This window comes from Podospora anserina, chromosome 6 (genome assembly GCF_000226545.1).
Source record: "Podospora anserina S mat+ genomic DNA chromosome 6, supercontig 2".
NCBI lineage: Eukaryota > Fungi > Ascomycota > Sordariomycetes > Sordariales > Podosporaceae > Podospora > Podospora anserina.
This window is the reverse complement of record NW_001914857.1, coordinates 1,762,802-1,777,427: the sequence shown is the minus strand read 5'-3', so window position 1 is coordinate 1,777,427 and position 14,626 is coordinate 1,762,802. Positions and strand designations below refer to the sequence as shown.

Below are 14,626 nucleotides of genomic sequence, written 5' to 3'. Positions count from 1 at the left end.
GCCGACCACAACCCCCTCCGGCCCAATGGTGATCACCTCCCCCCCAACAGTAGTGGTAACCGTCCTATCCCCCATCCCCCCCGCCGCCGCCGGCCCGATAGTATACGTGGTCTGCTTCACCACCACCACGCTCGCCCCAATCTTGGTGATAGTCGCGCCCCCAGCAACGACATACTGCGTCTCCCCCGGCCTTGCGGCACTCCCCCCAAGCGTGATCGTCCCATGCGCCGTCACACCCCCAGGACCAAAAGTAATGACATCACCCCCTATAGTCGTCGTCGAGACGGTGCTACCATAAGTTATCGTACTCCCAGAGATGACGGCCAAGGTGGGGCCAATGGCAGTAATCAGCTCCCCTCCCACCACCACGACCTCTGTCGGAACAGGAGCAGCAGGGAGGTTGAGGGTTTGTGACCCGGCAGCGATCGCCGTGGGGCCGATGGTGAATGTCTCGTCGTTGACTACGGCGATGGTGGAGGTGGGGGAGAAGGTGTAAGTTGATCCACCGATTATCACCCGGGACGAGGTCAGGATTACTTCTACGCCACGTAAGGAGGTCGTGGTGGGCGTGGGGGGGTAGTACACCCCTCCTCCTGTGGCCGTGACGCGGTCGATGGTTGTGTCTGCGCCTACCACCCTTGTTGGGTCGATCGTAAAGGTCTCGCCCGAGACGATGACGACTTGGGTTTTTTTCGTCGTGTTGTCTTTGATTGTGTTGTCGTTTATGACGATGGCGGTTGGTTGAATTATTACTGTTACCGGGGAGCGGGTTATGGTTGCTGAGCGGGACTCTTCGATGGGTTGGGGTCTGTTTGGGTTGTTTGGGTTGTTTGGGTTGTTTGGGTTGGAGGGATTGCTGGGGTTGTTTGGACTGCTCGGGCTGTTGTTAGGATTGCTTGGGTTGTTCGGATTGCTCGGGTTGTTAGGGCCAGGATTATTGGGCTCAGAGCCGTACGACGGCGTCGAGATGGGAGAAGCAGCGCCATCTTCCGTGAGGGACTCATGATGAGCTTGAGTCCGTGGCGGTTGGGTAACACCATAATTAGGTGGCTTCATGGAGGTGTAAATCACAGCCGGGTTCTTATCCGTCGTGACAAAAGTGACAGTGTTGGGCACAGTGCTTGTCTGTGGTCCATAGCCCCAGGGATAAGACGTGGACGCTGTGACCGTCACAAAACAAGGTGTGTTCTCCTCTCCGGTGCTTGTAGACGAGCATCGCGAGACGGTCAACCTGGGTGGTGACGGGACACACGATGAAACCGGCGGGGTCGAGATGGGGGGATACTCAGGCGTGTAATCCTCAGGGTTGCCAAACCAAGTCAGCGTGCTTGTGTAGACAATCGACCATACCGTAGGGGGAATAGTCAAGTCTGAAGGTTGGCAAAAGCTAAGAGTGGCTGTGGGCGTAGAGATATGTGGTGTAGTTTGGTTGGGGTACAGCACCGACGTCACAAAGGTCGAGTTGGAGTACCCGTTCCACGTCGATGTAGATGTCGTGGTAGCGGGATTACCATGCCCCAGGTCGATTTCCGTGACGATTGCCGTTACTACACTTTTTGACGTCCTTACTGGAGGACCGGCAGGACGGCCACCTCCCGGAATACCTGGTATCACGGGTGCTGGTGCGGGCGCCGGTTCCGGTTCTGGCTCCGGCTCCTGCTCTTCTGGTGCTGGCGTCTCTTGCATGGGATCGCCCAGATCAATATTCTGAACCCCATCTTGCGGGGCCGCGACCGGGGCTGGGATGGCAGGTGGCCTTGTTGGTGGCGTCCTGATCGGAGGAGATATAATCGATGTTGTCGTTTCGACTGGCGGCGGACCTCTGACGGTCCCCAAATTCGGCACAACTGATATCCTGGTCGGGAGCACAGTCCGTGTGAAGGCGTTGGTGTCGGTCGTCAGCGTCCCACCTGAGCCGTATTCCCCCGGATACACATACTCCTCCTCTGCTGGTGTAGGCTGCGCGTTCGATGCGGCAGTCAGCCTCAAAAGACCCCCGCCAAGTACAGTAACTTCCTCCTCATCGTCCACCCCGATGGTCTCATCAAGCTCGATAATGCCCGCAGCCGATACCCCAGGTCGAGGCGGCCCTATTGGCGGCACTTTCTTGGTGGTTGTGAAGGTAGTAGGTGTGCCAGGCAAGTCTATTGGTGTGGGTGGTGGATCAGGAGTTGATGCGATGACTGGTGTTGTTGGTTCTGATATTGGTGTTGTGGCGTTCTGGACGACATCGACACCTGCTCCATCTTGCCTCCTGAACCGAGCTGTTCGTCTTCCATTAGAACAAAAGGCTCACCACCCATGATGAGAGCGTCAACTCACCTTCAACTCCATTGTTGAGGCCAGCGCCAGAGAGCGCCGCGATCGAAAGCAGCAACCGCCTACCCCCAACCATGCTGCTATATCGTGGAGGGTCGTATGCTGAGGGAAAAAAGCTTCACAGTTTGCCACGAGGACCAATCTATCGTTGAGTGATGATGATGTAGGGTCCTGTCCACCTCATCCATGCACCTCAGCCGCGGTATCGGTATACTGACATCAGGGCACTGAAACCATGGAGCCTCGAAGGGGGGAATAGAAAGCAGCACTGTTCGAGATATGTTGGAAAAAGGCCACGGGAACTGGGGTGGATATCGAACACAAAACACAACGTCCTGCAAGGGATTCGGGAGTCGGACGGGTATTATCCAAGCCCTGAGACAACACAACCACCCGGCGTCTGTCCACCGCGCATCAAAATGATTGCTGTGTAAATCGCTTCCCGGCATGCCACAAGATCCAAGATTGATTGAAAGGTCTTTTCCTCCTCACACACGCTCCGTTTTCCACAACGCTAGGTTTGAGCCTAATAACAACACTGTGGGACGATCATTTGGAAAGCTGCCGGGCCAGCCACGACGAGCAAGAGGGTCAAGGCTGGGCAAGCAGGAAGAGAGAGAGAGAGAGAGATCCGGGGGTGAAAATGCTTGCCAAGGGCCGATGGACAAGCAAGGGGCAACGAAGCACCCGATGGAGGGACAAGGGTATTTTCTCCCCCCTGCTCGGCCAGCCATGCCAGCCCACTCCGAGGGGACGGGACTTGAGTGAATCGGGTCAAGATCCACGATTGGCCAGTTTCTTGGCCCCAGACCTGCCAGCTACCGGTTGACACGGGAGCGCGGGAGGAGAAGAGGCTGGACCGACTTGGGCCCAGCGCTGACCGTTTTGATTCAAGTGAAAAGACGTTCGATAAGGTAAAAATGCTTGGCTCTTGAAAACAAAAGAAAATGTTCCGAGCCTTGTCTGTTTCTGTCCTCTGGTCCAACATCTCACAACGTCGCCATCGACGACCACGTCCCATCACAGTTTCCCAAAACAGCCCTCCCTCTCACCCCCCGAACGGAAGGCTCTCCGCGTGGTGGCTATCTATTATGCAGCAACATGTTCGTGGTTGAGTCGGGGAAAAACGAGAGGGACGATGGCTGGCTCGGGCTGGGCCGGAAGGGCAAGTTAATAAAGGATGCGCATACTACTGGCTCAGTTGGATGGCAACCTCCCAGGTCGGCGACTCGTTTAATGTCAGCTACAGCCCGAAATCAGTGTAACCGAACGATGGAATCGAAGTCCACCCTGCCCAGACCTGCCGAGCACCACATTGGGGAGGCAGTACCAGACTCTACTCCCTCCGCAGCCCTCTGGCGCTGGTCGTGCTGGCAGCCTGCGTTATTCCCGTACCTGCGCCCTCTGTGTTCCCCCCCTTCCACCCCCCCCTCACCCTCTCATAGCCAGCTGTATGGCGCTGCTGCAACCACAAAAGACGCGGTTTTTGGTTCAGAGGGGGCATTTCGGTCCGCCCACCCTCGATCCCACAGCTGCAACGATAGGCAAGAGGCGGCCGGGCAGCTAGATATGCCCGCTTTTTCTTCTGCGTTCCATCATTATCTCTCCCATAGAACTTGGTATCGTTTGATGTTGACAACACCCTGTGACAGAAACATCAAGAAGTGGGGTACAATCTTATCATGTTCATGCTCTCCTTCGGGGCCTTCCTCCGTAGCGCTGAGCTGGTGGGGATGATAACGTGTGCAAAGCCGATCGACATCTGGAGAAGCCTGACTAGGGTCCACGGTGGCCTCCTTGGCTTTCTTGGCTGAGCTCGGCAATTGACAGACCTTTCGACACACGGGGCCAGAAGACGGCGAGAAAAGCTGCCAGTCAGCCGACAGGGGGAATCGGGATATGCATCTCGATATCTGGCAAGAGGAATTGTGGCGTCTGCTAGACTCCCGCAACTCCGCTGAGGCTTGTGCCCGCCCTGTCTGTTTTGGGTTGTGAGCTACATACAATCATATGTCTTGAATCTGCGAGGGTACAACCAGTCAGAGTTGTCTCAACAAAATGCTGACCGTGTTTGGAATGAGAGGATCCTGTCTGAGGCCTCGAGCCGCCAGTTATCTCGGTTGTTTGTTTAACGGGGGTTTTGGACCCATGGTACCGAGTAACATCAAAAAAATGCCATACCGCGTAAAACGTAAAACGGTTCCCCCATTCCCGTCAGTCCTTTGCGACTCACGTTACAATGGGTAGCAGACCGTCTCGTAGCCAATGAGCTGCACGGGCAAGCGAGAGTAGAAAAACGACCGATGCATAACAAAGTCAGCAGCTGAGCTGAGAGAGTTTCAGAGATTTCTTGGATGTGTGAGAGCTTGGTGTCTGGAATGACGAAGCTCGACAGCATTTCTGACCAGCAGTTCATGACGAGTGACTGCCGGAGGTGAGCCGCATGCATGGCTGAACGCCAGAGAAGACGAAACGCCTTCCTGTTTGGGCACCAGTAACTGAAAACGCACCGCAGGTCGAGGTGGTGACGGCTTCATCGACAACCTGCTTCTTCAGGCCTGACGGAGTCCGCGATGGGCAGGTCGTGCAGGCTTTTGCCGTCCTCTAGAGCCGGCACCACGCCAACAAATGTCGAGATTGTTTTGCCGCCGTCTTGGGTGGTCGGTGCGGTGGGCAGAGAGCAATCAACAGAAGGCGTCATGTGCTGGGCCGGTGTGGATGGTCCGGACTCTCTGGTGGCCTAAATGGAAAGGTTTGGTTGCGAGGTGGCTCGGTAAAATAGGTGGTATCGAATTTAGCCAGAGTGACCCCTCCCCTTCTGTAAGTGGTGAAATAGATTGCCTCTGCCGTGTTTGATGCATCCTCGGTTCCTCTCTCTCATGCCAGCCAAACAGCGGCACTGAGGTCCGTGAGGATGGAGGGCTTCATTGCCACCGATATTTGACCAATATAACAGCCATTGCTTGTCGCTGTAGCCCGTGTGGGAGGTTGAGGTGTGTCGTCGATAACCGCCAGTGGAACCTTGAGAGTGAGTTTGGGAACCGGGGCCTCACGTCCATAAAAGATAGGCCTAGCTCGAAACGCATGAGTTGATCGGTTGCTTTTTTAGCTCAAGCTTGGCTGCCTGTTTCGCTGTTGAAGTAAGGAATTCCCAATCGTGAGGGTCCGAAACCAAGGCGAGCTACTGTCCGGCACTTGCGATTCCCAAGATTCACAAGCGAGGTCCCTATCTCGATCCCGGCGGCGGCGGCGGCGGCGGTGGTGGTGGCAATGGCTGTTGTACAGAGTACAGAGTTCTTCTCGTGTGAGACTTGCAGAATGGTATCACGATGCTCTCTTCTTCGTAAAGGATGAGAAATTGAAGTCCGATGCTAGAGCATTTTATCAAGTGCCCTGATGCCTGCTAGTCAGTAAAAACGGCGCGCTCGCTCCAGCGTTCGTTGGAGAGCTCCACCGAGGTGAGGCTAAGATTGGGATTCCAGGTCTGCCATGTTTTTCCACCCGTTGTTTCCCCACACTCCGTGAGCGGCGCGGTGACGATATCGATCATGGATTCTGGGCGGGCTGGCCGGTGGTGTGCGAGTCTGGCGGTTGTGAGTGGCTGATCTGGGGCTTCGGCTGGGGAGGTTTCTAGAGCAGGGCGGGGGCACAGAAAGAACGATTTCATGCACATCAGACGAACCCTGTCAAGGAGTGAAAAAAGGACGTCGTCGAGATCAGATCAGCCACCTGGAGATCTGACGGCGGTCGCAGCCACGTGCCGGGGTTCGCGATTCTCAGACATGGCTGAGGACATCATTTCGCTGGGCAATTAACTGACGGCTTTCCCACAGCAAAAGTGCCGGGCTAGGTGCGGGACTTCGGAGGAACAAACGGACGGGTGCATGCGTTGTTGATAGAGGATTAGAGGATTCTAAGCATTCTCAGCGCTTTTAGCAGTCCCCTGTCGCTTCGCTGTCCTAGGTGTACCGTCTTTCGGAAAGGCGGGGGGGTTTCGTTTTGTCCTGACGGAACTTTTCAGAATGATGGACTGGGTGAGAATGTCACCCAAGGAAGGAAGGGAGGACCACCACCTCAGGGCATTCCAATGCTGCCAATTCCACCCGCTCTCGCTTTCTCCGTCAACACCTATCTCAAACCTACTCACAGGCCTGGGCCACGTTGGACCCCCATAGCCGGGTCGACTGCAGTGCTGATCGCTGGCCTCTTGTTTTCCGACTGGCATTCCCTATTTCCCGCCGTCTCATCATTCGTCCCGCCAGACGCAGAAGAGACGCAGAGACGCAGACACGGTGCGCCCGCATACCGGGTGTGTGTTCCCTTATCCTCCACTCTCCCTCTCGTCTTGCTCCCCCCTTGTTGGCCCCCTACCCCAGGCCCTGAGTGAAACCTGCCTTTGCCTTGCCTTGTCTACCGACGGCTGAGCCTATCCATCCATCTATCCACCCACCTACCTTACCCATTACTCACTGCCTTCTTCCAATCCTCACCTGCCCGGGCCTGCCAAAAAAGACTAACAACGGCCTGTAGTCCATGGCACAACAAGAAGACGTCGCAAATGTCCTAGGACCGCTGCTCTCGTGACAGACCGTCGTTGCCCGCGCGCGCACCCCTTCCCAGCGCCGTCAGATCGGGTCAGGGTAGGGTGCTGCTACAATGCGGTTGCCCTGTCGTTCGACCGCTGTCATCTGTGACATCTTGCTGCTGCTGTCCGCGTCACGACTCGCTGCTGCTGCTGCTGACGATGCCGCTGCCACCAAGCCACCGGCTGCTCCTCTCTGGATCCAGCCTTCTGGAGAATGGTTTGTGTCATGACTCCCCTCTGCGTTAGGTAGTCACTGCTGACACTGCTGGCAGGTATGGTATCGACGGTACATGGTCCAATTTTATGTTTGTGATAGGCTCGCCCGCCGAGATTGTCTACCTCACGCCATCGACGGCCTTGTCGGAAATCTGGACGATATCTAGCGGTGGCTGTCATCCGGTTCAAATCTGCATCAATGCTCGGGGTGGTGTCTTCAACTCCTCGCTGTCGGAATCATGGCAGCCATTGGGGGCTTGGAAGCTGGGCATGAACCACACGGGAATGGGGGGGAATGGTGATTATGGGTTGGAAACCTTGGGGTTCGTCAACACGCTGACTTCGGTGTCGACGCTCCTCGAGAACACATTGGTGGCCGCCATCAACGACACGCAGTATTACAGCGGCTTTATTGGGCTTGGTGTCACGCCTGGGAAGTTCGGCTCCAATGTCTCGACTCCTTTTATCCCTCAGCTTGCCCAGGTGTATGGCGCTATTCCCAGTCATAGTTATGGGTACACCGCCGGCGCCTACTACCGAGAGAGTAAGTTGTCATGTGCGGAAAAGATATCACCAACACGTACTAACACTATTCAAGATGGCAAGAAGGGCAGTGGCACAGTTGCCTCTCTGGTTCTGGGGGGGTACGATAGGCTTCGATTCGTCCCTCACGGCAACAACTTTGCCCTCGATCCGATCACGCGACTTCCTCTTGTTCGCCTGCGTGGTGTGACGGCGCAAATCACAGACGAGGACAAGGCCCCGGCTGCTAATTGGACATCAACAAGTCGGACGTTGGTCAATATGGATGATTCCATCGAGGCTTTCATCGACTCTTCCACACCGTACCTGTGGCTGCCGACCGAAGTATGCGACCGTTTTGCTGATGCTCTCAATCTAACATGGAGGGAGGATCTCGGGTTGTACACTTTTGCAGGCGGAGGGGAACAGTACACGCGCTTTCAAAACGACGAGTCTTTGTCCTTCACCTTCACCCTTTCGAGCTTTGACAACACCGACAACTTTGGGCAACCGTTTAATGTTCCGGGCGTGGTCAACATCACGATTCCGTCGGCGGCGTTTGCGCAGTTATTACGTTACCCTTTCAGAAACGTCATTCAATGGGGCGAATCGAGCATCCCGTATTTCCCGCTGAAGCGTTCGACTACCGAGGTCAACAATAATACCTATATCATTGGTCGGGCGTTTATGCAGGAGGCATACATCATTACTACTTACGATAAGAGCATGTTCTCGCTTCACCAGGCGTTGTTTCCCGAGGCGGCCTCGAGCAATTACTCACTTGAAGCCATCGCAAGGCCACCGGATAGCCCGTACCCGGAATTCACAAGCGCGCCTGTGCCGACTGGGACGAATAACAGACTGGGGACTGGCCAGACAGTTGGTATCGTGTTCAGCGCCTTCATCACAGGAAGTATTTTGGGGGGTCTGATATGGTTTTGCTGCCGTCGGAAAAAGTCAAAGCAAAACTCTCAAAATTCCGAGACAGACGAGGACAAACGCGAGGCTCACGTCACAGAAGAGGAGGAGCCACAGAGTCCAGTCAAGAAGGTGTTTTCGTTGATCATCAGGAGGAAGAGATCAAGGAAACCAGAAATTCACGAAGTGCACAACAACAGCACCCAACCCGTCGAGGTTGGGGCAGACGGAGAAAACCAGGTGTACGAAATGCCTGTACCGCCAGAACCGGTTGAGCTGGACAGCCATGATCTTGGGGATGACGAGACCGACGTTGGGGTAGATAGTGCCCAGGGAATGAGCGAATATGAGCTCACTCAGCGGAAACTGGAAAGGCAGATGAGGGGGCCGGTGCCGACTTATACACCCACGTCAACAACGCACATGACGATACCGACGGGGGTGATGCAGCAAGAAAAGTCCATGCAGGACATGAGCCGAGTTGCTCATTACCGACCGCCAGATACGCCCTCGCCGGCGTCGTCGCCGACGTATGCGAATAGCGACTCGTTTCCGAATTCGTTGCCGTCACCGATGACGCCGCATGGGGACTGGGCGGGGAGGATGTTTGATTTGCCTTCTCCTATGACGGTTGCTCCGCCGCCGTTGCATTTATATCCCCCTTCCCAGCAACACCACCACCACCACAACAGGACTTCGGACCCTGCTGGCTCGAGTTATTCACCTGTTTCCCCGACCTCGGCTCAGACGTTTGCCCCTTCGTCGGTGTCGATGAGTCGGTCGGATTCGAATGATGGGGTATCGCCCACATCGCTGACATCGTCAGTGAGGTTACCGCCGCCGTCGTTTCAAAGAACACCGATTAACAACTCCCAGATTGTCTGTTTGGGACCGTTGCCGGAACATATCGAGCTGCCTACTCAACGTCCACCCCAACCACCGACGCCGACTACTAGAGTTTTTGACTCGAACGGGCAGCCGGTCGATGGAGGGGTGTCGCCTGTGTCGCCGACTTCTCCTTTGCCGCTTCCGCCGGGGAGGTTAGGGGGAGGGCATTATCGCTCTGAGAATAATGGGAGTAGTGAGACGTTGGGGAGTAATTTTACCGAGGAGGAGGCGGGGGAGATGATTTTGGGGAGGGGGGGGAATACGATACAACCAACACAAGGGGAGCAGCAGCAGAGAAGGAGATTGGGACAGGTGCCTCAGAGGATAAGTCTGTTGCAGCCGCAGCCGCCGCCGCCGCCGAGGGGAGGGAGAGGGGGGGAGCAAGAGGAGGATGATGACAATGACATGCCGAATAGTCCGCAGAGCATGGAGCGGATAGAGGGACGGGATGGGTTGATTCATGTGCCACAGGTGGCGGATAAGAGGTATAGTTGGGAGGAGGGGAGTGGGTGAGGAAAGGGGGGATAAGTACATATGGGATCATTAGTTTGTGGGGGGGCGGGGGGGTTGATATACCTACCGGGGCTTTGCGATGTTTTGTTGTTTTGGTTTTTGAAGTTCGGATATTTATTGTATGGCGTTTGGCGACTGCCAGCGGGGACAAGCACATGCCTCGCATAAACAATCTGTTACCACCCCACCCGCGTTCGGGAAGGTTGGGCTGGATTGGGATAGCGAAATTTTTGGGATTTAGGTTACGATCTTTTTTTTTTTTTTGTCTTCTAGGGGAAGGGGAAAATATATGGGATGAAGCCTTTTTTTTCTGGTTGGGATGAAGGGCAAGGGAGATGGGTTGGTTGTTTTTTTGCAATCAAGTTTGTATTTGTTTTTGAGTTACCTGGTAGAGATGGATTGTAGTTGAGTTGAGTGGTGGGGAAAGGGCTGGGGAATGAAAGATACCAATGATGTTCAAAGTATGCAGACACGAAGTGATGGTTAGGTATACGGATTCAAAACACCGCTTGCATGTGAAGGCTCTGTCTGTGTTCGCAAGTCATTAGGTGTGGGACAAGATTTGAGTGTCTTCCTATGATCAACGAATGTCATGGGTCTCAACAGCACCCTTCATGACAAGAAGACAATAGGTGATGGAAGTCGGTTTTGAGTTCTGAATCAAAGGGGACAGGGGCACAGTCAACACCAATCCCTTTTTGTTCAACAACACAGACACATTCAGCTTGAGCATACAAAGATGGAATTATCCAAAAAAAAGATACATTGCATCACTATAAAAGTAAAATGAATGCAAAACTGACTTGCAGCCGTGGATACCGCTAGGCACAATAAAAGCACTACCAAACAAAAAACAATTTTTGTTGCCCATGAACCCGCCAGAGAAAAAAATCAAAGACGCTTATAACCCCCAGAACCCAAAACCCAACCCAATAACCAAGAAAAGTTTAGGCAGCGTTGGCCAACTTGGTGGGCTCAACACCGACACGCTCCTTGCTGAGAATGTCAATCATGAGCTGAGATGGCCTGTTGTCACGGTAGACCGAGGCGCTGCTCTTGTACATCCTGACGTTCTCGAGGTACTTGTCGAACAGGTACGAGGAATCCATCGGGCCACCCTTGGCCTCGGGGTGGAACTGGGTCGAAAAGATGGGGCGGGTCTTGTGCATCATACCCTCGTTGGAGCCGTCGTTGAGGTTGACAAAGTACTCCTTGAAGTCGCTGGGCAGGGTGCTGGTGTCGACGGCATAACCGTGGTTCTGGCTGGTAATGTGGCATTGACCGGTGGTCAAGTCGAGCGCCGGAATGTTGTGGGCACGGTTACCATACTTGAGCTTGATGGTCTGGGCACCAACGGCAAGAGCCAAAAGCTGGTGGCCAAGGCAAATACCCATGATGGGAACGGGGGAGGTCTCCATCAGGCGGGCAAGGTTGTAGACAGTCTCCTGGCAATGGGTCGGGTCACCGGGGCCGTTGGAGATGAAGATACCGTCGAAGTTGTCGGCAACCTTGTGGATGGGGTAGTCGTAGGGGAAAACGGTGACGGAAGCACCGCGGCTGACCAAGCTGCGGAGAATGTTCTCCTTCACACCGCAGTCGATAAGAGCAACGTGGAACTCGGCGTTGGGGTTAGCAACGACGAAAGGAGCCTTGGTGCTCACACGCTTGACAAGGTTGATCTGGCCAGGGTCGATAAAACCCTCGTCCTCATCGGCATCGTACTCGTCACCGATGGTGATTCTGGCAAGGGAGGAACCCTGCTCGCGGAGGTAGGTGACGATAGCACGAGTGTCGACGCCAGAGATGGCGGGAACACCCTCGCGGGCACACCACTCGCCCAAGCTCTCGACGGCAGTCCAATGGCTGTACTTCTCAGCAACATCGGCAACAACCACACCAGCGCACTGGATATGGGGAGACTCGAAGTACTTGAGAAGACCGAACTCATCGCGCTCGTTCGAGGGCACACCGTAGTTGCCGATCAGGGGCTGGGTGAAGACCAAGATCTGGCCACGGTAAGAGGGGTCGGTCATGGACTCGGGGTAGCCCACGAGAGAGGTGGTGAAGACAGCTTCGCCAGAGATGTTGGTGTCGGCACCGAAGGCCTTGCCTTGGAACACGGGACCATCCTATGTTAGAAGGTTAGCCTCTGAAAGACACAACATGACCATGCTGGAACTAGACTAGACATACTCTGATAGTGAAGGTAGCCTCGACACCCGAGGCCGCAGCAGTGGCTCTGCGATCAACGCCGGGCATAGATCTGCCCTTGCTTCCAGACACGGCAGCCTTGGACAGGAAGCGGGTAGAGACCTTGGGGGCGGCGAACGCCGACGTGGTCTTGGGCAGACGAGCGGCCAAGCGAGTGAACATCATGTCGACTGCTAGTGTGGGTTGGTGTATAAAAAAATAAAACGGGGTAAGATTCTAGTGCAGCGCGGGACTTGAAGTCTTAAGCGTTCAGGGCTCTCCACAGATGGTCTGGGAATTCTAGTCAGTACAGAGCGGTGAGTCAAGCCATATCCTGGGAGAGATGCGGACCTGAGAGATAATCCTAAGACACAAACGCATTAGCCTCCATCTTCCAGACACGGCAATTCGAGGTGGAATCAAAAAAATGCGCATTCAATTGGCATTGTCGCGGCCCAATGCCTCTTGAACAGAATCTGAGGGACTCTTGCGTGGAGGGGCAGCATGGACGTCCACGATGGTGACAGCGGGGTCGGCCAGCACAGCACGGCATACCCCCTGCCCACAGTAAGGGATTGTGTTTCATTGAGAGAGCGTACCTGAGAAGTAAACTCTGACGAACGGCCGTTCATCAGCACTGTTGTAAGGGCGACAATTCGAAGAGGATGAGTAGTCTACAAGAGACTAGAGAAGCGAAGCGGTTGCTGAGAGCAAGGCGTTGGCGTGGTGAATCAGATTCGCGATGGAGTTGTTGGAATCGAGAAGAAGAAAAAGGCGGGAAGCGAGAAAAATCCATCTTTTTTGTCATTTCAGTCCCCAAAGAATTTTGCGACTGTCTCATTGGCGAGATGGTGATTGGTCCACCTGTTCCCACCCCGCCGCGACTTCCGGAGCTCCTGAACTGTCGGGAGCCGATTCACGGGGTGGGGCATCTGGGCCATTTTCAGAGGCTTGTTTTGTCCTAGCGGGCCATTCCAGCACTTTGTTGTGGCTTCGGACTGCCAATTCCTCTGAGATGCAGGGTCTTCACCATCACTTCAGCCGAAAGGACTCAGACCGAAAATCCGAAACCCCTTTCAGACCAAAGTTTAAACTCGCAAAATGGGTTGTCAATTGTCATAGTTTGAAGATACAGACGAAGTCGACCTACGTCACAGGGGACACAATTGCGGGGTGGTGCCGCTTTCATCCCACAACTCTTATCTCTGGTCCTATCTCGATGACACGGCCGAAAATGGACCATGTTGTGGCAGATCACAAGATCTGTATATTGAAGGAGGCGCTGTATTTCGTCGGGATGATGCGATCATGACCACAGACTTGGATACTTGTCAATATTTCCAATGATGCTCAAAGATAATGTAACAAGATTGTCGTTGCGCAGGCAAAATTGCAAAGCTGTCAACTCTAGATGCAGGCAAACACTAGCAATACATTGTTGTGTACATTGTCTTAGAGAGCACCTAGCTCCTTGAGCTTGGAGATCAAACCATCGACATCCTCGACCTTGCCGCCGCCCTTTCTCGGGGGTGGCTCTGCAACCAGCGTTAGCAATCAAGTTATTCCACAACAACCCCTGACTCATCCAAAACTCACCAGTAACCTTCAACGTCTTGAGCCTCTTCTCCCCCGTAATCCCAAAGTCCGCCAGCGTCTTCTTCTCCAAAGGCTTCTTCTTCGCCTTCATGATATTCGGCAAGCTCGCATACCTCGGCTCATTCAACCGCAAGTCCGTCGTGATAATCATCGGCAGCTTCGCCTTGACAGTCTCGACACCACCATCCACCTCCTTCGTAACCGTCACCGTGTCCCCCTCCCCAAACGTAACCTCGCTAGCCTGCGTAGCCTGAGGCCAGCCCAGCAAGCCAGCCAGCATCTGCCCCGTCTGGTTGGCATCGTCATCAATACTCTGCTTGCCCAAGAAAACCAAGTTGCTCTTCTGCTGCTCAACAGCGGCCTTGAGCAGCTTAGCCACGCTCAACGGCTCAAGGTCCTCGCCCTCCTTGACCTCGACGTGAATGCCGCGGTCGGCGCCCATAGCCATAGCAGTGCGCAGGATATCCTGAGCCTTGGTCGGCCCGGCGCTGATGACGCAGATATCCTCCACACCACCCGGGGCGCGCTTCTTCTCGCGGATGCGCACACTTTCCTCGACCGAGAGTTCGTCGAAGGGGTTCATGCTGTGCTTGACGCCGGCCGTCTCGACGCCCGTCTGGGCCTTGTTGACGCGGGGCTTGACCTGCAATAAGGCGTTGCGTGCATTAGCAACTGTCATGCCCAAATACCATCTTACTCCGTCCCGCCCAAAGTCCGCGCTTGCAGTTTGACATGTGCCTTTCTCCCTGTGCATGCTGCACGCAAGCTGCCTCAAAGCTAGGATGAAGTTACATACCGCATAGTCAATGACCCGCTTGACGGGCACCAATATCCGTAAGGCTGACATGTCGAAGTCTTGCGGCTCAATGGGCGGGTTCG

General features: G+C 54.7%; 4 protein-coding genes across 4 annotated transcripts; 1 reads left to right on the top strand and 3 right to left on the bottom strand.

Annotated features, from left to right (window-relative positions):
* Positions 1 to 1,938, bottom strand: PODANS_6_1620 (uncharacterized protein; the record flags this gene model as incomplete). The annotated part of the gene is made up of 1 exon (XM_001910308.1): positions 1 to 1,938. A coding segment is annotated over one exon (1,938 nt), but the record flags the coding sequence as incomplete, so codon positions are not given.
* Positions 1,939 to 6,975: 5,037 nt separating this feature from the next.
* On the top strand, positions 6,976 to 9,961 carry PODANS_6_1630 (uncharacterized protein; the record flags this gene model as incomplete). Its single annotated transcript, XM_001910307.1, has 2 exons — positions 6,976 to 7,009; positions 7,155 to 9,961. The coding sequence occupies 2 exons, from the start codon at positions 6,976 to 6,978 to the stop codon at positions 9,959 to 9,961; spliced, it is 2,841 nt and encodes a 946-aa protein (XP_001910342.1).
* Positions 9,962 to 10,908: 947 nt separating this feature from the next.
* Positions 10,909 to 12,337, bottom strand: PODANS_6_1640 (uncharacterized protein; the record flags this gene model as incomplete). The annotated part of the gene is made up of 2 exons (XM_001910306.1): positions 10,909 to 12,090; positions 12,155 to 12,337. 2 exons carry the CDS (start codon positions 12,335 to 12,337, stop codon positions 10,909 to 10,911), a joined length of 1,365 nt encoding a protein of 454 aa, XP_001910341.1.
* Positions 12,338 to 13,603: 1,266 nt separating this feature from the next.
* Positions 13,604 to 14,594, bottom strand: PODANS_6_1650 (uncharacterized protein; the record flags this gene model as incomplete). The annotated part of the gene is made up of 3 exons (XM_001910305.1): positions 13,604 to 13,686; positions 13,748 to 14,390; positions 14,544 to 14,594. The coding sequence occupies 3 exons, from the start codon at positions 14,592 to 14,594 to the stop codon at positions 13,604 to 13,606; spliced, it is 777 nt and encodes a 258-aa protein (XP_001910340.1).
* Positions 14,595 to 14,626: the final 32 nt, after the last annotated feature.